Source organism: Euleptes europaea, chromosome 2, assembly GCF_029931775.1.
Source record: "Euleptes europaea isolate rEulEur1 chromosome 2, rEulEur1.hap1, whole genome shotgun sequence".
Lineage (NCBI taxonomy): Eukaryota > Metazoa > Chordata > Lepidosauria > Squamata > Sphaerodactylidae > Euleptes > Euleptes europaea.
Window position 1 is genome coordinate 114,599,758 of NC_079313.1, and position 26,386 is coordinate 114,626,143.

Genomic DNA, 26,386 nt, shown 5'->3' on the forward strand with positions numbered 1-26,386 from the left:
CTGCATTACACACAGCGACTGCCACTATAAAAATACACCATCCTAAAAGCCGTTTCGGAACTTGGGGGGTCAGCTTTCTGAAATGACATAAAAAGTAAGCAGGTGGGAAGAAAACGTGAACGGAAATTAGATTATCCAATTACGTCTTCCAGATAGCAGGAGTGCTACCTTCTACATCACTTTCCCAGTTCAATACATAACTGTCCAGAGGGGGAGTTCCATGAGGAATTTTTGCCCCTGTGCAATCAGGGAGGATTGGGGGATTTTTTTTCCTCTATAGCACGACACACATTTTTAAAGCACAAGCCCAGAATTAAATCTATAACACTGACCACTTCAGTAAATGAGACCACTGTCTTAACTTTTCATTACCCCTCTTACTTTGAACTTTAATTAGTTCAATTAAACTAATTCAATTAAACTAATTTAACTGGCTGCACTTCAATTACTGGTTTTCAGGGTCTTAGGTTAGTGCAAGGCTATACAACCTCAGCATGCGCACTGAACAGCAGAACACCACATTGTTTTGCTCAGCATGCTGGGCCAATTCCCCACTCAAGGGACTACGGCTAGCCTCTGCTAAGGCTCAGCATGCTTTGGCCAAGTGCAACCCTTGTCTTTCCCTGTCCCCTTTGGCCAGCATACCAACATCTTCACAGCTTGTGGGTTTCCTGGCATTGGGGCCACAGAGAATGCCTACTCCTGGTTTAGTGGTAAGTTGCTTACTGGTTGGCTTTTTGTATTCATGATTCTTAACAGGAGCAGCTCTGATAGATCCCACCAAGGGTTCATTTAGTCAGTGGCCTACTCCCTACAGTGGCCAGTCAAATACTCCAGAACACTGACATCCCAAGCACAAAAGGCAAACCTCCTCTATTGCTTCCCCCAAACCAATGTTCGGAAGCAAATGTACCTCAGAACATGAAGGGGTAGCTGCATCTGTTGCAACAAGATTAAACAGGAGCCCAAGGACTAACAAAATTTATTCCAGGATAAGCTTTGGTAAGTCCGAGAGCTCATTTCATGAGATGCATAGCACCCATCCAGAGCCAATTCATAAAAGTTTATACTAGAATAAGTCGCTAACCTTTAAGGTGCCACCACTGGTGTTTTTTCTAGCCACCGACAGAACCCTCCACGAATTTTTCTTCTCCCATTTTTAAACTAGCTAAAGCTAGGGCCATTACTACATCCAGTGGCAGGTAGCTCCACAACTGAAACATACATTGTGCAAAAGACAGCTTTCCTTTTATTAGTCAGCACTATTTCATTATGATTTTACACTGAGCAGAAGCGTGTTGTTGTTTTAAAGAATGCCAGAAGCCTCCTTGGAGTCCCGTCGAGATGGAAAGGACCCAACGGAACCACTTTAGGAAATAAAACAATGGCCATTTATGCATGAGAGGTTTTGCCTTGGATTTGATGTACATTTCCCCCTTCCACATTCTTAAAACTCAAAAATACACTACTACGTAGAGTTTTGAGAACTCGGATGGGGAAAATGTGCATCTAGAGAGCAGCAAATCCAAGGCAAAACCTTCCAGGCATAAATGGCCAATTAAAAAAAATAATAAGTTAACCAATACAAAAGCATGCACTGAAATCCATACAGCAAGCGAAAGAACACCTATGGACGGCCCCCTGCGAGTAAGCCCCAGTGAACACAAATGGGGGCTTATTTTGGAGTAAACATACTCAAGAGTGTAATTCACAGTGGGCAGCCCGGTTAGTCTGTCTGCAGTCGAAGAAAAGGGCAAGAGTGCAGTAGCACCTTAAAAGACTAACAAAAATATTTTCTGGTAGGGTATGAGCTTTCATGAGCCACATACTGGACTCTTGCTCTTTTCTACTACTGTATCTGAAGAAGTGAGCTGTGGCTCACGAAAGCTCATACGCTGCCAGAAAATATTTTTGTTAATCTTTAAGGTGCTACTGGACTCTTGCCCTTTTCTACTACTGTATCTGAAGAAGTGAGCTGTGGCTCACAAAAGCTCATACCCTGCCAGAAAATATTTTGTTAGTCTTTAAGGTGCTACTGCACTCTTGCCCTTTTCTACTACTGTATCTGAAGAAGTGAGCTGTGGCTCACGAAAGCTCATACCCTGCCAGAAAATATTTTTGTTAGTCTTTCAGGTGCTACTGCACGCTTGCCCTTTCCTAATACTCAAGAGTGGGTTGCATGAAACACGTTCTTCTCCGAGAAGGCCTGAGAAAAGAACACCAGTCCGCCCAGGGTTCACATCCAGCCCCTGACTCTCCCCTTCCCACCCACCTCCTTTCCCTGACCCCTGACCCAGGGTCCTCACCGGCGCGGATGGCGCATTTGCACCGTCTCCATGGCGACGCCGCCAAAACAGCAGCAGCCGACGGCGCGAGACAACGGGGTCAAGGGCAGCGCGCGCACAGCCGAAGCCGCCCTTACAGCCGCTCCATCTTCGACTCAGCCCGCTCCGGCTGAGGCACTTCCGCCTCCTGCCCGCACAGACACAGGAACCAATGGGGGGGGCGGAGACGAGCGCCGGCGCTTTTGATGGACACGCCTACGTCATCGACCCTCTTTTGCTCTCTTCGCCCGTGACAGCGACTTGGCCGACGGCTCTGCGCATGCGCGCGTCTGGCCGGCTAACTCGCGGCTTTAACTTGCGTGCTGAAAAGTGGGGGTGGGAAGGGTCAAGGAGGACGCATAAACGCAGGGGAGGGTTTGCTGCTCTCTAGATGCACATTTTCTCCTTCTGAATGGTCAAAACTCTGAATGGGGGCTTATTTTTTGAGTTTTGAGAATTTGGCTGGAGAAAATGTGCATTTAGAGAGCGGCAAACCCTAGGCAAAACATTGTCAAGGCTTTCACGGTCAGAGTTCATTGGTTCTCGCAGGTTGTCCGGGCTGTGTGACCGTGGTCTTGGTATTGTCTTTCCTGACGTTTCGCCCGCAGCTGTGGCCGGCATCTTCAGAGGAGTAACACTGAAGGACAGTGTCTCTCAGTGTCAAGTGTGTAGGAAGAGTAATATATGGTAAGGAAGAGTAATATATAGTCAGAAAGGGGTTGGGTTGAGTTGAATCATTGTCCTGCAAAAGGTATCGAAGGTAATGTGCTAATCATTGTCCTGTTTGATAATCATTGTTTGATACTTTTTGCAGGATAATGATTCAGCTCAACCCCCCCCCTTTCTGACTGTATTACTCTTCCTACACACTTGACACTGAGAGACACTGTCCTTCAGTGTTACTCCTCTGAAGATGCCTGCCACAGCTGCTGGCAAAACGTCAGGAAAGAAAATACCAAGACCACGGTCACACAGCCCGGATAGCCTACAATAAACCTAGGCAAAACCTCCAACGTGTTTATATGGAGCTGGGAAGGGGGAAAGCGCAGAGCTTTTAGCGGTAGTCATGTGTAAGCTGAGGCCTAGTTCACACGTATAGGTGGCAGTATAGACAGCTCCTGAAATGGCTCTTCCAGTTTTGAAGATTTTCCCTATGAGAAAAAGAACCTGTGGTCTATCTAGCCCAGGATCCCGCTTTACTCTACTTCCAACCATCTGATCTGGACGGCCAATGAACGTGGCATAGAGGCCAAGGTCTTCCTCTAATGTTGCCTCCTAGTGCTGGTAGTCAGAGGTTTGCTGTCTCCAGAATGTGGAGATTTCCTTTATTCACCTGGCTAGTATCCATTAATGGGCCTATCCTGGGAGCACCCTGAGACACTTTCCTGCGAGTAAGCCCCACTGAATAACACTGGACTTATTTCTGAGTAGATCCGCTTAGGATTCATCCCTTACCACAAGTTCCCAACATGGTGACCATGGGTGCATGACACCCGTTCAGTGTTTTTAGGAAGTAGGTGGAGCCAGATAGGGCTTTGCCCAGCAAGGTTAGTGACTATTGGAGATTTGATTTGCAGAGTTTTTAAAAAATGTTGCTTGGGCAGCAGCAAAAGGGTCCACACTGTGTTACGGAAGTTAAGCTGTGGCAATTATTTCGTGGCTGGCTCCACCTCCTGCAGCAGCCATTTTGTGGCAGCCATTTTGTTTTTGCACCCGCCATGCTACGCCGCAATTCCAGATTTGCCTGCAGGCTCAAAAAGGGTGAGGACCTCTGCCTTAGCATAAGTAGTGAATGTCTTTGTTTAGATTTTAATTTTACCCGGTACTCCCTGCATTTTCCCCCCATGGGCTCCTTGACCTGCTGTTTGTGTTTTCATTACCTCTCATATAAAAAGTCAGAATAAAAAGGAGCTATTTAGTGCATCTGAAGAAAGAGATCTCTAGTCCATGACAGCTTATAATTGGAATATAATGCTGTTAATCAATAGGGCCCCTTGGCTTGGATGGGCCAGGCTAGCCTGATCTTATCAGATCTCAGCTTGTTAAACAGGGATGGTCCTGGTTAGTACTTGGATGGGAAACTACCAAGGAATACCAGCGTGGGCAATGGCAAACCACCTCTGAACGTCTCTTGCCTTGAAAACCCTATGGGGTTGCCATAAGTCGGCAGCGACTTGACAATACTTTATATACACATAGTCGAGCGGCACAAGATTCCGGTTTATTTTTCACGGCCACAGGAATTATTGTAGACCATGATGGGAACTCATGTTAGTCTGTCACTAGCAGTAGAAAAGAGCAAGAGTTACATGAACACACATGGAGCTGCCTTCTACTGAATCAGACCCTTGGTCCATCAAAGTCAGTATTGTCTACTCCAGGGGTGGGGAACCTTTTTTCCGCCAAGGGCCATTTGGATATTTATAACATCATTTGCGGGCCATACAAAATTGTCAACTTAAAAATTAGGGGTGAAATGAGGATACACTGGCTAAGAACTCCCCCCCCCAAGCATTCTGGCTCTGCCCCCTTTAACCCCTCCACTGAAGCCACTTCTGCCCCCAGCCCTCTTGTAGTACAGAGGGAATACGTTTTTTCACGGCCCAGGTGGAAAAGGGTTAACATAGTTTCTTGGGTGGTCCTAGCAGCTCCATAGCTAATGACTCTTCTGCAAGGGGGAAAAAGGTTCCTTTTCTCAGCAAAACGAACTCATATGTGCCTTGAATGGAGGCTATTCCTGTCCGCGGAAGTGGGCAGATCACCAGTCTTAGATCCTTCTGAGAGATCTGCCAGGACCCATGAAGGGCCAGACCAAATGACTTCGCGGGCCTTAAACGGCCCCCGGGCCTGACGTTCCCCACCCCTGGTCTACTCAGACGGGCAGCGGCTCTCCAGGGTCTCAGGTTTTTATATCACCTACTTGCCTAGTCCCTAACTGGAGATGCCAGGGATTGAACCTGGGACCTTCTGCATGCCAAGCAGATGCTCTTCCACTGCCACAGCACCTTCAAGACTAACAAAATTTCTGGCAGGGTATGACCTTTCGTGAGCCACAGCTCACTTCAGGTATCTGAAGAGGTGAGCTGTGGCTCACCAAAGCTCATACCCTGCCAGAAATGTTGTTCGCCTTTAAGGTGCTACTGGACTCTTACTCTTTTCCGAAGAAGTGAGATGTGGTTCACCAAAGCTCATAGCCTGCCAGAAATGTTGTAAGTCTTCAGATATCTGAAGAGGTGAACTGTGGCTCACCAAAGCTCATACCCTGCCAGAAATGTTGTTCGCCTTTAACGTGCTACTGGACTCTTGCTCTTTCCTGAAGAGGTGAGCTGTGGCTCACCGAAGCTCATACCCTGCCAGAAATGTTGTTCGCCTTTAAGGTGCTACTGGACTCTTGCTCTTTCCTGAAGAGGTGAGCTGTGGCTCACCGAAGCTCATACCCTGCCAGAAATGTTGTTCGCCTTTAAGGTGCTACTGGACTCTTGCTCTTTCCTGAAGAGGTGAGCTGTGGCTCACCGAAGCTCATACCCTGCCAGAAATGTTGTTCGCCTTTAACGTGCTACTGGACTCTTGCTCTTTCCTGAAGAGGTGAGCTGTGGCTCACCGAAGCTCATACCCTGCCAGAAATGTTGTTCGCCTTTAAGGTGCTACTGGACTCTTGCTCTTTCCTGAAGAGGTGAGCTGTGGCTCACCGAAGCTCATACCCTGCCAGAAATGTTGTTCGCCTTTAAGGTGCTACTGGACTCTTGCTCTTTCCTGAAGAGGTGAGCTGTGGCTCACCGAAGCTCATACCCTGCCAGAAATGTTGTTCGCCTTTAACGTGCTACTGGACTCTTGCTCTTTCCTGAAGAGGTGAGCTGTGGCTCACCGAAGCTCATACCCTGCCAGAAATGTTGTTCGCCTTTAACGTGCTACTGGACTCTTGCTCTTTCCTGAAGAGGTGAGCTGTGGCTCACCGAAGCTCATACCCTGCCAGAAATGTTGTTCGCCTTTAACGTGCTACTGGACTCTTGCTCTTTCCTGAAGAGGTGAGCTGTGGCTCACCGAAGCTCATACCCTGCCAGAAATGTTGTTCGCCTTTAACGTGCTACTGGACTCTTGCTCTTTCCTGAAGAGGTGAGCTGTGGCTCACCGAAGCTCATACCCTGCCAGAAATGTTGTTCACCTTTAAGGTGCTACTGGACTCTTGCTCTTTTCCGAAGAAGTGAGACGTGGCTCACCAAAGCTCAAAATAAATTTGTTAGCCTTTAAGGTGCTAGTGGACCCTTGCTCTTTGCTACTGCTAGGAGTTATTATAAATAGGATTTAAACAAAACCCACAACATGCTTTCTATCCCACCGCCTCTTTCTGAGCACTAGCTCTCTCTCCAGGCAAAAAGCCCAGCAAGACTTCTCTGGATCTTTCTGGCAGCGCGGGCCACCCCTGAAGGAAAGAGGAGGAGGAGGAGGAGCCGCGGCGAGATCGCGCCCGCCCTCTCCCTCCCCCCCTCCCTCCTTCCGTCGGCCGCAGAGGCAGGAAAGCGCCGCGGCTCTCGGCCGACCGCAGCCGGCGCCGGTTCCGGCCTCCCTCCCTCATGGCTCCCGCGCCGCGGATCTCGGGCCTGCGGCAGGCCGGGAACGAGCAGTTCCGCAACGGGCAGTACGGGCAGGCGGCCGCGCTTTACGGCCGCGCTCTGGAGCTGCTGGACACGACAGGTACGCGCGGCGGCGGAGGGAGAACCCCGGCTAGGCCTCAGTAGGCCGGGGAGAGGGGCCCGAGCCTTGGGGGTCTGGGGGGGGGGGTCTGGGGGCGCTCCTCCCGCATCCACAGTTTTCTTATAAACTTACGTGTTGGCCTCCAGCGCTGCCAGTGGCTTTTGCGACTCGGAAGTTAACTCGCGTCATAGAATCCCCTTCCTCACGTTCCTTGACACGAGGGACTCCAGCTCAGTGGCGGACTGGCCAGGGGGTCAGCTTGCCCGGTGGCAAGTGGGCCCCTGATGAAGTGGGCCGGGGGGGGGGGAGGCTTAAACATAGGTTTAAACTTGTTTAAGTTTTCATTATTTTTCAAACTAATTCGCATTCATTTGTATCATTCCATTCCTAGTGTATAATATAAACAGTTTCGATCTTATCACTAAAAAGATATATATATATATAATTAACTTCCCCTCTCCCCTCCTCTATTCATTTAATATCCTTATTTCTCTTTGTATTTAAAGTCTAATTCATTATAATAACCCACATTTATCATTATCTTAAAGTCTAATCTTTAACTTTGGTGTCTTAATTGCTTCAAACGATTTGAATTAGATCAAAACATATCCCTTAATATTTCCCAAGTTAAGTTCATTTACACAGTATGTTGTCCATGCCTGCCATTCTCCCACAAATTGCATGTTAACATAGGTTTAAACTGTTAATGACCTTTTGGTAGCTTGAAAACATGATAGAAGTTCCAATTCTATTACTGCATGCAACTAAAATTGTAATTGTACCTTTTTTTTCCACTTATTTTTTTTTTGTTGAAAATTTTATTTATTATAAGAATTAAATGCTAGCCCTATGGTTGTGGGCAGGCCCCCTTTGTCTCCTGGCAACCAATATTTTTAGACCCAGTCCTCCACTGCTCCAAATCTCACAGATTTAGATCTCGTAGATTTAGCTCCAAAGCCGCATCCTGTTATTCTTAATTATGGGACATTGTCTTGAAAAATGCCCCCCATCTCCACAATAGTGTGGTCCTTCCCACCTTCATATTTCATCTGTCTACACAACGACATCGTGAAGATCGGACCAGTGGCCCATCTGGTCTAGAAATTTGTTACACACAGTGGCCAACCAGGTACTCTGGAGGGCCAACAACCCCGCCATAGAGGCCCAGGCCTTCACAGTTTTCATAGCTTCTAGCATTGGTATTCACAGACTTGCTGCCCCTGGATGAGGAGGTTCCTTTTAGTCATCATGGACAGTATCACATTTAATTTGCAAGGACTGAGTGATGATCACTCTTAAAACATTCCTGTGTGGATACTGGGCCCATTATAATAGTCGTGATGAACTGAATAGTGTGTGTGTGTGGGGGGGGAAGACTAGTCCCACCACTCCCTGACAAGAACAGGATTCATTCATTAGCAGGGTGTTCCATATACTTGATGCTCCTTGTTTAATTCCCATTGCCTTCAGTTAAAAGGTAATCATAAAAGTAGGAAAGATCTGGGCCTGAGAGACTGATCAGGCATAATAGGTAGCTATGAGCTAGATGGAACACTGATCTGGTTTTGGTAATAGGCAACCCTTTATATCCTAACTCAGGCTTTCCAATTTAGGTCTAGCTTGTACAGAGCTTCACACTGCCCTGGTTGTTTTAACCTTCCTTAAACACAAACACATATAACACTTCTATGCTGGTAAAGAACTTTTTTTTCTGTTGTAAGGCTCAGTCCTGGCTTGAGGATCCTGAAATGTGTTATTTATATATTGCTGAGCACAAAACAGATCTCTGCCCCAAAGAGCTTACAATCTAAAACTTGCTATAAGGAGGACAGGGAGGGGAGGTGGGAACAAAACACGGGGCAAGTATGCATCTGGTTTTGCTCCATGTACTGCGGTTTAGTTTCAGTGGAGGATGGGGAGACACCACGATAGCCCAACCAGATGCCCTTAAAGTCCATGCATTTGGGTACCCAGAATAGGTTAAAAACAGTACCTGATGGCAGAATAGAAAAGCTCCATCCCATTAGCTGGTTTTGGGTGCCTAGCGGCTTTGACCAGTTCTTTAGGTAGGGCAGAGATGCTTTATGGTCCTCTGGTTTCATATGGAACCAGCCTTCTTTGTCACATACTACATATTCCTGGAATTGTCATGGAGTGCAGTACACCAAATGTGGTAGAGTGCAGCGGATGTACGAGCGGAAGATGTTCACATCTTCATGATTGCCCAGACTTAAGGTACTGGTGACCTTTGAAACCTCCTCCACTGCCTTAGACTTATTATGTCAGCAGGCTGTCTGCTGCAGCCATTGTGTCATAATGAGGGAGTTGGGGTTAGCGGCAGAAAGCAGATGCAGGGCTGGCCAGCTGGCCAATCCACTTTCTGTTTCTTTTCTTCCCTGTGCTCCTGGTTGGAATGGAGAGGGGCGGAGGCTGACTAAAGCTGCCTTCTGTTTCGTTTCTTTTCAACCCATTCCTCTTGGACTTAAGGTGAGCAACAGAAGCTCATGGAACCACTTTCCCATTTGGGCCATCTTCCCCCACCCTCCTGCGTACTTCTCAGCCTCTGAGTTTCATTTATTGTGAAGGACCAAAGAACTTGGAATGGGGGACAGAAGGGAGGACCTCAGACTTCTTACTTAAAACGTTGTTGGGCTTTGCAGAGAGCTATAGGCCTGTTATATGAAATAGGAGTTGTCTCTTGAAGAACAAGCCCATCATGGTGAGGGGCAGGAGTATTAAACGATTTGTACAGCCTTACAGTAGGGCACTGTTTAGAAAGGATACATAAGACTGCAGTATCTCAAAAGCTTTCCCCCTTAGTTTTGGGTACCAAAATAGTCTCTAAGGCTGTTTCTGACAGGATTTTTGCATACGTATGAATAATGGATACAAAAGATGCTCTGCCTGTCAAGAATAAAGGGGTATGTCATGCTCCACTTTAAAAAACATGCAAGCAGCAACTGGGTTTTTGCTCTAAGGAGTGTTAAAGTAGAACATGGCATTACCGCTCATCTTTACAGGCCATAAATGCACTTTGTTCTTGGATTTCTCTTATCAAGTTACAAGGAAACTCATAAGAAGCACTCTAAACTAACCGTTAAAATTTGTTAGAGAACTAATCCAGTGCCACTGGGTGGTAGTGGCTAGAATGTGGGGCTTTAATTGGGAAATCCTGGCTCAGGTCTTCTTTTAAATGAAGAAGTTTTGATTTGGCAGAAATCCTGCTCACAATTAACTGGGAAGTAATCCCAGATGACCTCAGTAGGCAGAGTAATTGTGCCTAAAATTGCACTGTTTGTACCTGATCACTGTCTTTCCACCTAACCTATGATTAAGAGAAGGATAAAGGTGTAGTAAACTGAAGCACAGGGATTTGCAAGTGTCAGGAAGGGGCATATCAAACATCAGGATAAAAGTAAATATTCTGTTGGTGGTATGGAAAAAGTGGGCAAATATTGCTAATGAAGCACTGATGTAGAGTGCAATCGAAAGGGGGGGATAGTTGCGGTGCGTCCGAGGACGGCGCAGCCACGCAGCCTCCTGAGTGGCTTGCTGCACCGTGCCCAGCGAGCTGCATAGGAAAATTCCCCGAAGCCCGTGAAACTGCTGTATGCCACCGTTTCTGCTGGCATAAGTTCACGCCAGCAAAAGGGAGCGTTCCCGGGATGAAAGTGTTGGATGCAAAAGCCAAACCCCCACTCTATGGCACAGACCCACCAAGAACGAGGACGACTCAGGTTCTTTTCTTTGGAAGCAAGAGGTAATTTTATTTGCTAGCAAGGAAGATCTCTGTCTCAAGACAGCCAAATACAACTCTTCAAAAAAAGCATGCAGTACAGACATGTATTTATACTTTTAGTGAGTTCTTTGTTTAGTCTGTCACGGTCTCTGAAATAATTATGGTATTTTGTGTACATGTGCAGAATTAATTCCATGTAGAGCTTGAACACAGCATATAAAACTGAACCATAAACTGCAGAGGTTTGTGTAATGAAAAGCCTGGTAACAGCTTAAAGAATTCTGACCTTGAGAGAATTCTGTCAGCATTTTGTAAGAGCTACCCTGGTCTTGTCCTTGAAGAGAGAAGTATAGAGTCACTTTCATTATCTGTCAGTAAGATGTAACTAAAATCACCTTTTCTGATTCAGCTGCCAGCTGTCAGCTGAATCTCAAAGGCAGAAAAGTCCTGCCATCCTCAAGGTCTACTAAAAAGATCTTACTGCACTGTAAGTGCATTAATAGCTTCAACTTTGCTTTTTATAACCTCAAGGCAGTAACTTTTTGCTTTCTGTGACCTTGCTAAAGGCTACATTCTATAACCTTGCTGAAGGCTACGTTTCATACTAACCAGATGGTTACAAGTTGCAGTGTAAGCAATAATTGTGTTTTATGCTTTATATAGTTATATATTGTGTTATAGATTTCTAAATGGTCTCATTTAATGTGTATTGTACTAACGATGAGAATGGTATGAAAATTGAATATATAACGTGATCATGAAACTCAGAAATGATTGTTTATACTTTAAGCAAAATAGACTTAAAGGAAAGGAAGCCCATATTTGGTCATGGGGAACTGAACAGCTGCAACTAAGACATTACTGCACTGCTCATGTTATCTGAAAGAGGGAATAAAAGGTATCCCTCTTGATGGATAAAAATGTTGTCTGAAAGTGGGAATAAAAATCCCCCTTCACTCTTAATGAGTCTAAAACAGTATAATTACAGCCACAGTAAGCCCAGAGAATCAGAACCTTCCAAAGGCTCTCAAGAAAAGGCTGACTGGTATGTATGCCTTAAATACATTACTCTAGACTTTGTGAATTAGATACTTTGAACTGAATCAGAATAATTTGGCTGTTATATTTTAGAAGTTGGATTTTGAAACTGAATAGTATGTAAGACTTGCTTGCTTTTACTTCATACATTGTAAATACATACATTGTACTTTGACAAGAGTTTTTATAGAAGTGTTAAAGACTTGAATCTGCATTTATACATATTTTACTAGACGTATGTCAATAAAAAGACTTGCTTTTTAAAAGTAAGTAAAGTTGTTGAGTCCTGCTTACTCGATGATTGGCTGAATAAGATAACTTCACTTCTCAGTAAGTGATACATTCTAAGAGCCTATCATCTGAACAGCACGACCCGCTTCAAGTCCACCCTCTTATCTTTTGGTTACCTTTTGCCCATGATCTCACACAATTAATTTTGGGCTTTAGCTTAATTGACAATGGACTTGAGATGACTTTATCCCTTTCCCCTATCTTCTCATGCCAGCTTTTAAACAAATACCTTTTTCACCTTCCCCAAATGAGATAACACATGAGAGATATTCATCTTGGTGTCATCTTGGCATACCTTTTGTCCAATTAGCCAGGTGTGTTATCTGACAGTCCATAAACTACTGTGTGATTTAATATGTTCTTGGAGATGCATCTAAGCTACTGTCTTATTTGGTGAACTTCTGTATTTTGGCTGCACTATAATACTTGGCTTTTTGAGACTATTAGTGAAGTGTTGCTTATCTCTAAAGCGAAACCTTTAATATGTGAACTTTTGCCTTTAGGGTGGGCAGAACAATCGGTGCTTGGAGTAGGGTATTGGGGAAGACTAACTCTCCTGTCTCCTACAACCGCATCAGAAGTTTGTGAATTCACATCTCCTTTCATCCACCTCAGAAAGCTGCTTTCATTATTTTCATTAACCCTTAGCTCAAGCCTACAAAAGGGTGCTGTCAAAGGTCAGCCTCACCCCCAGGAATGCCCTTTGGCGCTGGCAGGAGCCCCTGTGTCAGAGGTACGCTGCCACAGAAGCTGTGCCAGTGCCCATGCGTGGCACTGCTACGCCACTCCCTGGCCATGCGTAAGTGGTCCGGCCCAAATGCCCATTTGAATGGTGCAAGTGGCATTTACGCCAGTGTCAGGGTCACGCTACCTCCAAAGCCCCCTTAGGATTGCACTGGCAGTGATATTGCTAATAAACCACCCATTTTCTTCCCCAATTGTGACCTCAGCTTGCCATCATAGATACTGGCCTTTGAAGATTTTAATAAGCGAGAACCACCTGATGGAGGAAGAGGAGGTGGTTCTAACTCTCCTTTGCTACCACTGGACATACTCATCTACCTACCACAGATCCATATTTGGTCACATGTTGGTTAGATTGCTGCAGTTCTCTTTATGCATGTGGCTGCCTTTGAAGACTGCTCAGAATATTGCACCAGATTGTTTAGGAATCTGCTGTAATGAACATATTTCTCCTGCAGTGAAGATTTGCACTCCCAGTTTGTTTCCATATGCAATCCCAGTTTGTTTCCATATGCAATCCAGAGTGCTGGTTTTATCCCATCAACTGGCTTTAGATGAAGGGACTCTATTGAGCTGGCTGTTCCCACATCAGCCTGCCCATTCCCTTCGATCTCTGTTGGAGGCTCGGCTCCCTTTGCCTCCAGGAGTGAAGTGGTTGGTTGGTAACTTGGGGTCTTTTTCAGGCTACTGCCACACTTTTGGAACACTCTGCCAAGAGGTATGTGTGCCTGCTTGTCGACATAGGGATCGGTTCTGTTTTCTAAGGGTTGTAGTGCACTTTCCCTTGATCATTTTCCCCAGCTGTGGAACACTCACGCACTGTCAGCCTAACCTACCTCATCGGGTTGTTGTGATGATAAAATAGAAGAGAGGAAATGTCGTAAGTCTCTTTGGGTCCCCGTTGGGGAAAAAGGTGGGGTGTGTGTGAAATAAATATATAAATAAATAATATTTATCTCTGTCTAGTATATGTTTATCCTGCCTTCTTCCAAGGAGCTCGAGGTGGCACACGTAGTTCCCTTCCTCCATTTCATCCTTTCAGCAACCTGTGAGGCTGAATGACAAGCCCAGCATCACTCAGCAAGTTTTGTGACAGAATGGGGATTTGAACCCAGGTCTCCCAGATCCTGTAGGCACAGAGTGGTGTGCTGCAGTGAAAGCTCTGCTCACAACCTGAGTTCGATCCCAACAGCAGTCAGTTTTGGGAATCCGGCTCAAGTTTGACTCAGCCTTCCATCCTTCTGAGGTCGGTAAAATGAGTACCCGGCTTGCTGGGCGTAAAGTGTAGACGAGAGGGGAAGGCACTGGCTAAAGTCTGCCTAGGAGACGTCATGATGTGACTTCACCCCATGGGTCAGGAATGACCCGGTGTTTGCACAGGGGACTGACTACCTTTACCTCCCAGATCCTAGTCTTGACACTCCAACCACTATACCTCACTGGCTCTGTGGGCTTTTGCTGTTTTTAGCTTTTAAGTTACTGTAATGTGTATAATACCAGCTTTATTTGTAGAAGAGACGTTTTGCATTGTTAGGGTGCCTTGGTAATAGTAGGGGTAGGAATCTTTTAGCTGCTTCGCACTTACAATCTGTCTTGCTGTCTCTTTGCCTAGGAGATACAAGTGTTGAAGAGAAGAGTGTTCTTTATTCCAACCGTGCTGCCTGTTACTTGAAGGATGGGAACTGCAGTCTCTGCATTAAGGACTGTTCTGTGTAAGTATTGCTTGTTTGGCAAAGAGGAGGACAAACAGCTGGCACGCACATGTGTGTATGTGTATGCACCACTGTCTCTCATCACTCATTTATTTACAGCTCCTTTCAGGGAAGCAGATGATTCTCTTGGTTTAGAATCACAGGAAAGGCCAGAGAGGACCAAAGCACCGTTTCACTTCTCCTGCTATCCTAGGAAGGAGAGAACTTCAGTTTGTCAAAGTCTGAGCAGTAGCTTCTTCTCAGGAGGGAATGGGTCATGTTGTTGGGGTGGGGTTCTTTTCTGGTGTTGAACACATGAACACTTAAAGCTGCCTTATACTGAATCAGACCCTTGGGTCCATCAATGTAAGTATTGTCTACTCAGACTGGCAGCGGCTCTCCAGGGTCTCAGGTAGAGGTCTTTCCCATCACCTACTTGCCTAGTCCCTTTAACGAGATGCTGGGGATTGAACCTGGGACCTTCTGCAGGGAAAGCAGATGCTCTGCCGCTGAGCCACCGCCCCTTCTCATTCTTAAGTTCCTGATCTTCCCTAATCATTGGAAGATGGAAGAGCAGGGAAGATTGGCTGCTTCAGATATAACACAGGAAGTGGCCAGCACCTTCACCCCATCCAGCAGCATGATCCCATCTCTAAGGCAGGAAACGTCTGCAGTGAGTTTTGCATGCTGAGTTTCTGTCTTTCCCAAGACTGCAAGAAGCACGCCAGCACACCTTTGCCCTTTTTAGGCTCTGTTCATAAGATAATCTAGTTTATTTCCTATATTTCTGTCCCTTTCTTCCTTGTTGCTCAAGGCAGTTTGCAGTCAAATAAGTGAATTAAAATGAACCAGCAACCTGACATGTTATAAAACAGTAGCATAATTAAGTAACCTTAAAACCAAGTCACAAGGAAGCCCCCCTAAACCATATAGCCTTACATTGCTGCCTAAATTGGATGACAGAATGTGAAATATGTTGCTTTTAGTTCTAAGAAAGGCCTCTCCCAATATTTTAAGAGAACGGTATTAATGGTGAGCAACTTACTTCAGGAAGTGCCTCTTGCACTGCCTAGCATGTCCAGAGATTTATTCTGCAAGACAGTGGCGACATTGTCACTACTGACTGGGATACCCTGTCAAGGTTTGCTTCCAGTTCTGGTGATAAAAGGATAGAAGTCACATAGAAATATAAAATCACAACTGATGAGTATAAGCTAGACAGCTTTGTAGTAGGAAATTTTTCTCCATGTTCTAAGGAGTCAGACTGGTCAAGAGCTATTTATTCATAGTGATATGAATAGCAATTTTGCTGCCTTTGCTAACATTTGCGCTGGGGAAGCAGCAAATATAAAAAAAAAGTCAAATATTAGGAGCTGAGTTAGCTAAAAAATTTTAGCCATTTAGTTTTCATATCGTTGCAAGCTGCATTCCAATTTAGATGGCTGACAGGAAAAAAAGGACTTTTGTTTGTGATGCTTATGAAAGTAGAAGAATTAATCTCATCTACTGAATGTATTATTTTACAGAACTAGAGTGGGCTGAATTCTAGTTTATCCAAACATCTCTGGGAATACAGGTGCCTCCACAGGCATTGGTTGACATAGAGGTGCAGTTGCATCCAAGATATATTCTTTCACTTTTGAAAAATTGGTTTATGGAAAGGTGAGACTTTGCGATGGGTTAGTGTGTGTGTGTGTGTAAAGTGCCGTCAAGTCGCAGCCGACTTATGGCGACCCCTTTTTGGGGTTTTCATGGCAAGAGACTAACAGAGGTGGTTTGCCAGTGCCTTCCTCTGCACAGCAACCTTGGTATTCCTTGGTGGTCTCCCATCCAAATACTAACCAGGGCTGACCCTGCTTAGCTTCTGAGATCTGACGAAATCAGGCTAGCCTGGGCCGTAGGGCTTCCTAATAAAGCAGTGATGGTCTCCTTGCTTCACAGTGCAATATATCTACCTAGCCCAGGAGAGATGCACACTTTTCAGACAATCAGGTCTACAGACAGATTTCCACCAACTTGAGCATTCAGCTGCTTAACCTTTTTGTTTTTTGCTGCTTTACTGATTTTAGTGCCTTGGATCTGGTCCCTTTTGGAATCAAACCCCTGCTGAGGCGGGCATCAGCCTATGAAGCTCTGGAGAGATACCAGTTAGCCTATGTGGACTACAAAACTGTATTACAAGTTGATTGTACTGTACAGGCTGCACATGATGGTGTCAACAGGTAATTCCTTGCTTTGCTGTGTTAAAGGAGCTCCCAGGAAATATTGAAATTATGTCTGAATTCACTGTATTTAGATGAAATGTTTGCCTCATGTCCCAAACAACTAAATTGTAGCTGGGTAATTTAAGATTCAATCCGCCACCACTAAAATCAGTGAAATCTTGTCCATTGTAGGCTAGGACTAGGAAGAGAATTTCTTTCTCTGGAGACAGTGTGTCTCTGATAATTAAACATGGTGTAACTGTCTCCATAAGGTCCTAGGAGGGAGCTTCTCAGGAGCAACTAGAGGGCTGGACTAGAGGTACCTGATCCAACTAGATGGATCTTACCCTGCAAGGCAATTCTGTCACCCAGCTCCTCTGAATTACCAGCTTTTTTAAAAAAAAGTCTATAGCCCTTTTTATTACAGAGATGTAAAGTGAAAGGCATGAATCTGCAACAAAAAGGACTATAGGCTTGCTTTAAAAAATGCAAATTGGCAATTCAGAGGAAAGAACAGAGAGATCATTATAATGTTACGAGTGGGGAACCCATGAGGACTTCAATAGATGCAACTCTCTTTAGCATTACAATGCAAGAAAATTACTTAATAATTGTCTAATCTCAGTCCAGCCATGCTAATAGGGTATGGTTTTTGAGCCCTGAATAGATGTTGCATTGTTTGGGCTGAGGAAGGTGAAAGCATTCAGACAAGCCAGCTGAACTCTGGGAATTGCATCATTGTACACTGTAAGGAAACCTGTAGATTACTGTTTTAGTACTTGTGACTACTAGTGAGTTTGAGGATATTCAGAGGGGAAAATGCCTGGCTTTCTTGGATGACATCACACCGGGACACACCTGAAGAGGCATCCTAACTGCATTGGCTAGCAGCCTATTTTGGTAAAAATGGCCATGTCAGAAAAGAATTAGATGAATAAATAGCTTTCCTTTTTCAGAATGACCAAGGTCTTATTGGAAAAGGATGGTCTCCAGTGGCGCCAGAAGCTGCCACCCATACCAGCTGTCCCTGTTTCTGCTCAGAAAAGATGGGAGCCTCCTCTAAGAAGCCATGAAGCTGCTGCAAGAAGCAAATCTAACAATCCTGTACCTGTCACAAAGCAAGGTGAGTGTTTCTTCTGCTTAAGGGAACAAAGAACACAGCCTTCAGAGCTTGATCTGAAATCTGATACTGCCACATCTAACCAGCATTCTGGTTTAGAAGGAGCATTTCATCATGTAATTCTCCACCTGCAACCTGGGGTTGGGTTTTAGGGGAGTTCTACCTTCTCCATCAATGGAGGAAGGTATTCTTGTATGGGTTGTGCTGCCTCCTTGCCCTGTGGGCAAGGCATATGCTGGTGCTCGACTCCACCCTCCATGTCCTGTCCTCTCCATAGTATGAGGCCAACTCCAGGCCTTCACCCCTGCTTGGTTTTTCATTCCACCCAGGACAAGTGGACGCACCAGGCTATCAGTATGTTATAGACCTCCGCCACCACCCCAGAAACTGGTTTCTGCTTTCCCCAAGGTCTCCCAAGCTGGAACAACATCGGCTTGTGCTCCAAGCTATCAATCACCTGCTGCAGATCCAAGCCATGGAATCTACTGGAGACCATCATCCACCTAGAGACATTGATGGATACTGCTCATTCCACTCTTTCCACTCCAGAACAACATTGCCTGAGCCTCAGGGCGGTAATTGCTCCCCTCTGTCACATGACTTCATTAGATCCGATGGCCCTTGGCTTTTGTGCGGGGTCTATCCTGAACATGTGGCATGGGCCCAATTCCAATCTCATCCCCTTCAGTGCCTGCTACTGCCCTGACTTGCGACGTTCAGCATTTTCCGCTGCCCTCAACAATCACTGGCCATTCTACAAGAGCGGCCTCTGCTTCTGCAGCCCTCTCCACCAATGCGTCAATTGCAGAAATCTGTAGGGCAGCTATCTGGGCATTGGCCTCTGCCTTTGGTGAGGTACTGCAGAATAGACATGTTTGCCTTGGCTGTGGTGGCATTTGGTAGAAGAGTCCTCCAAAAAAATAGTTTTTCAATCATTTGTCTCCTCTGAATTTTCCCACCTGGGATAACAGAGCTTTTCAACAATCCTATACAAGGAGCCCCGTGGTGCAGAGTGGTAAGCTGCAGTACTGCAGTCCAAGCTCTGCTCATGACCAGAGTTTGATCCCAACAGAAGTTGGTTTCAGGTAGCCGGCTCAAGGTTGACTCAGCCTTCCATCCTTCCGAGGTTGGTAAAATGAGGACCCAGCTTGCTGGGAATAAAGGGAAGATGACTGGGGAAGGCATTGGCAAACCACCCCGTAAACAAAGTCTGCCTAGGAAACGTCGGGATGTGACATCACCCCATGGGTCAAGAATGACCCGGTGCTTGCACAGGGGATCTTTACCTTTACCTTACCTTCCTCCACTGATGGAGAATGAACTATTGAGCTTACCATGAGGATTTCTTCTCATTAGTGGACTGTAAGGTATCCTTCCCTGCTCTGCCTAGCAGAGGACAAATTGGAAAGGAACTCCCTGTGTGCAAAGGGAGACTATCTGGGGTTTCTCCGTCCTGTTCTTCAGCGTTTCAGCATCTTCAGTTACAGCATCTAACAGGTAATACAGTGATCAGGGAGAAGTCACTGTTCGTCTGTGATTGCTACAGGTGGATCTGTCCTCAGAAGTTTGGCAAAACATGAATGGGGGGAGCGTGGCTTCTCAGGGTGGTGGAAGCCTTTGCAAAAAAAAAAAAAAAAATTATTGCATGTGCCCTGCCCATGGAGGAGGAGGCACACCCCATCCAAGGATACCTTCCAATCCACCAATGAGGAGAAACCCTCTCAGCAAGTCCAGTGTTTCGATCTCTGAATATTGGTTGTGTGATGTAGGTCAAGGACAGTGTTGCACAGCATGATTGCTAAGCTAGACACAGTCCGGCGGCTTAGTATTAGGGCCTGCCAGATGTTTAACAGCTGCCCCCCAGTCCTCAGCAGGCACCAAAAAAGATTTTTTCAAGACTGAAGAAGAAGAGTTGGTTTTTATACTCTGCTTTGTCTCTACCTTTAAGGAGTCTCAAAGCGGTGTATGGCCGCCTTCCCCCCTCCTCACAACTGACACCTTGTGAGGTAGGTGGGGCTGAGAGAGTTCTGAAAGAACTGTGACTGGCCCAAGGTCACCCAGCAGGCTTTCAGGAGGAGTGGGGAATCCAGCCCGGTTCTCCAGATTACAGTCCACCGCTCTTAACCACTACACCGCGCTGGCGGTAGGTCCAGCCTGCTGCCCTGTATTTGGCTTGCTGAATCGCAAGGTCTGCTGGCTTGGTCAAAGTCGTACTTCAACACACTTCCACTGTCCTTTCTCTATTATAATTCCGCATCCCCCGGCACCACAGGCTGGATTTTAATTCATTTCATGGGCTGCTGTAGCAATAAACATGTGACTGGCTGCTCTCATTTTGACAAAGTCCTGTTTTGTTAAAATTCCAGTCCCTACAGCTGCTGCCACTGAACAAGCAAATAAGCTGAAGCTAGAAGGAAATGAATTTGTGAAAAGGGGCAACTATAAGAAAGCTATTGAAAAGTACACCGAGAGCTTAAAACTTCACAAGCTGGAAAGTACCACTTACACTAACAGGTAATGCTCAGATAGTTATATTTTGTCACATAATGTTTCACAAGTGTACTGAAAGCAGTTTATGTAAAAAGGCAGAAAAGGAAAAGTCAGCATTCAGGAGGGGTTGAGAGCATCCTTATTGAATGGAGTGGCATTTGTGCCTAATGGAGGGATGCCTCAAACCCCCCTCCCCCATAGCTGCCTCTATCGCTTTCTCCGGCACTTCTTGCCCTCTGGTAGCTTCAGAATGGCAGCTAGGAGCTGGAGAGAAAGGGGTTTATAGAGGTTTCTGATGAAGAGCAGAGACGAGAAACTTTCAGATAACCAGCTCCTTCTCATCTGCAGCTTGAGCAATTGCAAGAGCACAGGATTGGATCCAGTAGAAAATTTCCCCATGCTGAGGAGTCCTTGCAGAAGCAGTGAAATTATTCCTCACTGTCTGCTTGCACTTAAGTAAAAAGGATTGTGACTCCACTTAGCTTTTCCATGTACCAGTTCAAAACCAAATTAAGTGACCTCAAGTGAACTACATGTACACTGTTATTTTCATTAACAGGTATATCCAAGCACTATCTACTGTTGCGGCTGTTGCTCTACTGCTTGCAGAAGTGGATCAGCACTTCATACTCTTTCCCCTCTGCTCATGTAACCCTGGATCCACCCAGTACCTATTACTGCTGAGCTGAAAGCCACCACTTAGAATATAAATCCTGGCAGTACATCTAATGCAGGAAAATTTCAGTCTTAGTAGCTTCTGGGAAGAGATATGGAAGGGGAACTGTGTCTATTTGTCTGCATGTTTGCAGGCCATCTTCTTAAGAGTCTTTTCACAATTTATCAGCATTCTTTAATAATTCAGACTAAAATATGTAGTGGTAAGATAATTATCCCATACATTTTGATGCTACTGTTCCTCCAGGGTGCTTTATCCTCACAACAATCCTGTGAGGTGGTTTAGGCTGAGAGTGGCTGGCAAAGGTCACCCAGTGAATTTCATGACAGAGAGGTGATTTGAATGCAGGTCTCTCAGAACCTAGTTGAGCACTCTAACCTCTACACCACTGTGCTTCTCTATTAAGCATCTGTTGCACATGATTCTCCCTCCTCCACCCTTCATATTATGAGTATAGAATTCCAAAGTGTGGTCAGGTGTTTCCCAAAAATGTTTCAATAAGTAATTCTATTTCTGTCCCCCAGAGCTCTTTGCTACTTGAATCTGAAGCAGTGCAAGGAAGCAATTCAGGATTGTTCAGAAGCCCTTAAATTAGATGCAAAAAATGTCAAGGCGTTTTACAGACGAGCACAAGCATATAAAGAGCTCAAGGTATGGAACCTCCTGCTTGCTTTGGAGTACATTACAGGGAGTATCATGTTCTTACTTGTTTTTTTCCTTTTTAATTTTAAGAATGTTTTTACTGTGCAGAGTGCATTCCTCTGATAAAAGCACTCTCTCCTAACTGAGTGAGAGACACCACATCCTTTACAGACAGACAAGTGTGAAAACCAGTAGCATGCCTAAGTCCACTAGAGAGTCCCCACCTGAACAAGGATTTTACCCTGGGTAGGGCAGGGGCGGAGCCCACTTTCACACACACCCCATTCTAACAGCTTGTGCCAATGCACCTTTTTCTCTGTTGTTCTTTATCGTGGAAACAATTTCTCAATGTTTGGTTCTTGTAGGTTATCCGGGCTGTGTGACCTTGGTATTTTCTTTCCTGATGTTTCGCCAGCAGCTGTGGCAGGCATCTTCAGAGGAGTAACACTGAAGGACAGTGTCTCTCAGTGTCAAGTGTGTAGGAAGAGTAATATATAGTCAGAAAGGGGTTGGGTTTGAGCTGAATCATTGTCCTGCAAAAAGTATCAAAGGTAATGTGCTAATCATTGTCCTGTAAGTATCAAGATAATGTGCTAATGAGGGTGTGGTATGTTAATATGGAAGAAGAAGAGAAGCCATTGAAATTCATAAACATCACAACTTTAACAGAAAAGAAGAGAGTTTAAGAATGAATAAGGCTTGGCTTCCTGTCCTGAAAACCTCCAGACTAACAAAGACTACAGTCCACAATAGCCATGCGGATTAGCTTTGGATTTCACACATTAACAGATCACTTCAGGATACAATAGTTCCATATTAATATACCACACCCACATTAGCACATTATCTTGATACTTACAGAACAATGATTAGCACATTACCTTTGATACTTTTTGCAGGACAATGATTCAGCTCAAACCCAACCCCTTTCTGACTATATATTACACTTCTTACACACTTGACACTAAGAGACACTGTCCTTCGGTGTTACTCCTCTGAAGATGCCTGCCACAGCTGCTGGCAAAACATCAGGAAAGAAAATACCAAGACCACGGTCACACAGCCTGGATAACCTACAAGAACCAATGAACTCTGACCGTGAAAGCCTTCGACAATACTTTCTCAATGTGTTTTTTAAAATTCTGCCCTTCCTCCAAAGAGGTTAGATGGCTGATATGGCCATCTGTTATTTTAGCCACACAACAACCCTGTGAGATGGTTAGGCTGAGACCTTTTGACTGGCCAAAGATCTCCCAGTGAGCTACATGGCAGATCAGGTGTTTGGATCTGGGTCTCCCTGAGTCCAAGTCCAACACTAGCCCATGTACCACACTGGCAGTAGCTCCTCCTGCTGATCAATAAGGAAACAGAAGAAAAGTTGGTTTTTATAGCCCACTTTTCTCTACCGAAAGGAGTCTCCAATCAGCTTACAATCGCCTTCCCTTTCCACCTCCCCCATACACAAGAGGCACTTTGTGAGGTAGGTGGGGCTGAGAGAGTTCTGAGAGAACTGTGACTGGCCCAAGGTCACCCAGCGGGCTTCATGTGTAAGAGTGAGGAATCAAACCCAGTTATCCAGATTAGAGTCCACCACTCTTAACCACTACACTACACTGGCTCTCTGTTGTTTATGCAAAGCACATTAGAAGATACTCCTATGCATCACTTTAGCCTGGCCACATTAAACACAAGACTGTTTCTATACACTCAGTAACTTAGAGGGTTCATCAGAGGTTTTTTATGTATATACAGTTCCCACATCCACTGGAGGAGCCACCAGACCCCTTCTTTCCATCACTGGTGCAACCAACATCCCTTTCTTGTTAGGTTATTACGAAGAAATAAATTAGAAGCCGTCCAAAAGTATAAGTAAAAATCACTCTTTGCTTACAAAAGCTAACAATACCACACTTAGAGACTAGTTAATGCCTGGCAGGGTGAAAGAAACACCAGTAAGAGAAAGTTGGGATTTCTTTGTCCTTGGTAGTAGCAAGAGGCACTAACATTTCTTCAACCAGAGGATACTCTGCTAGGTTTTTTTGCAGCTGTGGAGAGCTGCCACTTTTTGCTTCCCCCAAACTTCCTTGGGCTTTGGCTTATTCCGGAGCTTCAGGCCGACAGGGCTTAGGAGACGGCATGACCCCGCTGCCAGTGTGAGTGCCTCTTATTCCGTGATAAGAGGCACTTAACACTGGCGGTGGGGGCAGTTCCGTTGGCGCCTGAGTGCCGCAGAGCTGCACGCTGCTGCCCCGGTGGCGCAGTCTCTCCAGGACGTAACTCCCGGAAGAGACATGACGCAGGAGTGGGGGGGGGGGGCGTTCCCCAGGGCGGAGCTGACGTTATCTTCCACAGCCCCTCCAGCCCACCAGCAGCACTGCTACGCCAGGTTTTTCCTGCTGCAGCCTCACAGTTCGCAATGGGGAAAAATGCCCCATTGTTTATTTTGTAAATTAAAAGAGGTTTTTTGAAGCCTTTTAGAGGACAGGGAACCTCTTTGGAGGCGCCGGGGCAACGCCTCGGCGATGCCGTCCCCGGCCACCAAAAGGCTCAGGAATGGGCTGTTTGTTTCTCACCAGTGTGGTGTAGTGGTTAAGAGCGGTGGTTTGAAACGGTGGACTCTAATCTGGAGAACCGGGTTTGATTCCCCACTCCTCCACATGAGAGGCTCATCTGGTGTACTGGATTTGTTTCCCCACTCCTACACATGAAACCAGCTGGGTGACCTTGGGCAAGTTACACTCTCTCAGCCCCACCTACCTCACAGGGTGTCTGTTGTGGGGAGGGGAAGGGAAGGTGATTGTAAGCCAGTTTGAGTCTCCCTTAAGTGGTAGAGAAAGTTGGCATATAAAAACCAGCTCTTCTTCTTCAGTGGGCCATTCGAGAGCTCCAGTTGATGCAAATTCTTGTCCAACTCCTTACCATGGTCTCAGATACTGACATTAACCCTTTAAAAATTATTTCCAGGACTACAAATCCAGTGCGACAGATATCAACACTCTCTTGAAAATTGAACCAAAGAACACCGCTGCTCAGAAACTACAGCAAGAATTAAGCAAGCTCTTAAAATAAGGAGTTGCTCACGAACAGCTTTGTGCTCTTCTGAAGATGACACTTTTTGCTCCCTGTAAAAATTGTCGTTGAGACCAGGCGGAAGGTGGGGATTGCTAGGAAGTCCTCCTTCCATACCGGTTGACGCCACTCTCCGTGCTGTATATATATACATATATATATAAAAAAGTTATTCAGTCTTTCTATCAAGCCTTCATACAGTTCAGAGCAACCTCTGAGGTTCTTAACTTCCTAGCACAGTTGCTGGTTTTAGGAACTGAAAAAAATATCTCTGTAGTAGATGGAGCAGAATAGCACTTTCCCAAATGTGGAATCGCTGAGGTGTGTTTTCGGAAAGAAGGAAGAACTCCACACCTGCAGTACGGTCTGCTGACATACCTAGGTAACAACTACAGTGTGAACAGAAAGCTTGGGCTAATGCAGTGGCAGAGGGAAGCAAGAGCCTTAAGAGTTGTGTGTGTTTTGCCTTAACTTTTGTCCCCTGGGCTGCACGTCAGCATCTGGTCCCCAAAGCATCCTTTAGGAATTTCAAAGTTGCTTTTTTTGTTGTTTGTTTCTATTACCAAAGAGCCCACTAAACCTTGGCTTTCCTTATATTTTGCGGTTAGAGTTTTTTGTTTGTTAGCCTCAGCTTCCTTAAGGCTGAATGCCTGCTGTGTGTTCTGTATGTGCGAACGCATATGATTGTACAAGGCCACTTTTATTCCTCACACACATGAGAGAATATTACCTTTCCTGCCATGCCGTAGGACAAAAAACAATGCAGGGCAGCATGGCTATTTTCCTTCTCGCGAGTCATTATCTTAACTCTCACAAATAAGCAGCTGAGTTACTGAAACTGGCCGTCCACCATTTCAGACTGCAGGTAGAAGGAGTGTGACTTCATGCTCCTTTTAATGTAACAGCACTTCCATTCCTTCGGATGCATTCAACCCCCACCAGCAGTCCGGATCGGTACAGGTGGGGCTGCATCATCTGTTTTGTGAAAACTAGGTATTAAATGATTAGCGGTAACTGAGGCAGCATAGCTGGCTTGGACCACTCTGCTTGGCTGTTTCACAGAGCCAGACTTGCAGTTATATAAAACATCTCCGGGCGGATCCCATTTCCCCCTCTTTCCTTGGAGTTGCTTTAAGATTAGGCTAAAGGAAGGTTGGCGTACTGCCTTGTAACGTAGGGCCACGCACCAAGTTCTTCCTAGTACCAATGTGCTGCAAGACGCAACGCAAATGGCAGCTGCTTTCGTAAAGTTTGGAAATTTTGAGGGGAGGAGTATGATTCCCACAGCGCTCTTTTTTTCTGTGTAAGGCCTTGCCTGTAAGGACTGAAGCTGAATTCTGGCACCATAAATTGGTCCACATTCTGGGTGTTATTTTGAACTTTTAAATAAACAAGTTTGATTGACTTTGCTACTCTGTGCAGTTCCTAATAGTAAAAAAAAACCCAAAAAACAGCTGTGGCCTATCCATTTACGCTACCAGCTGTACTTTGCACAGACAAGATGCCTTCATATAAAGCGATCAGCCACCTGAGTCCTCCAAGAAACAGACTGCAAGCTGCATTAAAATAAAAGTCACGGTTTTGAAGCGTTAAACCACTTCACCATAGAATATGAGGTTATCGTTTGGAGTATCCTTAACTGTACTCAAACCTGTATGCATGCTAC

The 26,386-nt window shown here is 45.5% G+C and overlaps 2 protein-coding genes across 2 annotated transcripts in view; one reads left to right on the forward strand and one right to left on the reverse strand.

The window, feature by feature from the left end:
- The window catches only part of STK4 (serine/threonine kinase 4), an 81,665-nt gene extending 79,307 nt beyond the window's left edge, over window positions 1–2,358 (reverse strand). The window contains exon 1 of the mRNA XM_056845171.1: window positions 2,307–2,358. Coding sequence (XP_056701149.1) covers window positions 2,307–2,338 — 32 coding nt within the window. The 5' untranslated portion in view covers window positions 2,339–2,358. The remainder of the gene's footprint in view (window positions 1–2,306) is intronic.
- Window positions 2,359–6,895: 4,537 nt separating this feature from the next.
- Window positions 6,896–24,720, forward strand: TOMM34 (translocase of outer mitochondrial membrane 34). Its single transcript, XM_056845172.1, has 7 exons — window positions 6,896–7,016; window positions 14,441–14,540; window positions 16,589–16,741; window positions 17,680–17,846; window positions 20,210–20,357; window positions 21,534–21,660; window positions 24,616–24,720. Exons 1-7 carry the CDS (start codon window positions 6,896–6,898, stop codon window positions 24,718–24,720), a joined length of 921 nt encoding a protein of 306 aa, XP_056701150.1.
- The last annotated feature ends 1,666 nt before the right edge of the window (window positions 24,721–26,386 follow it).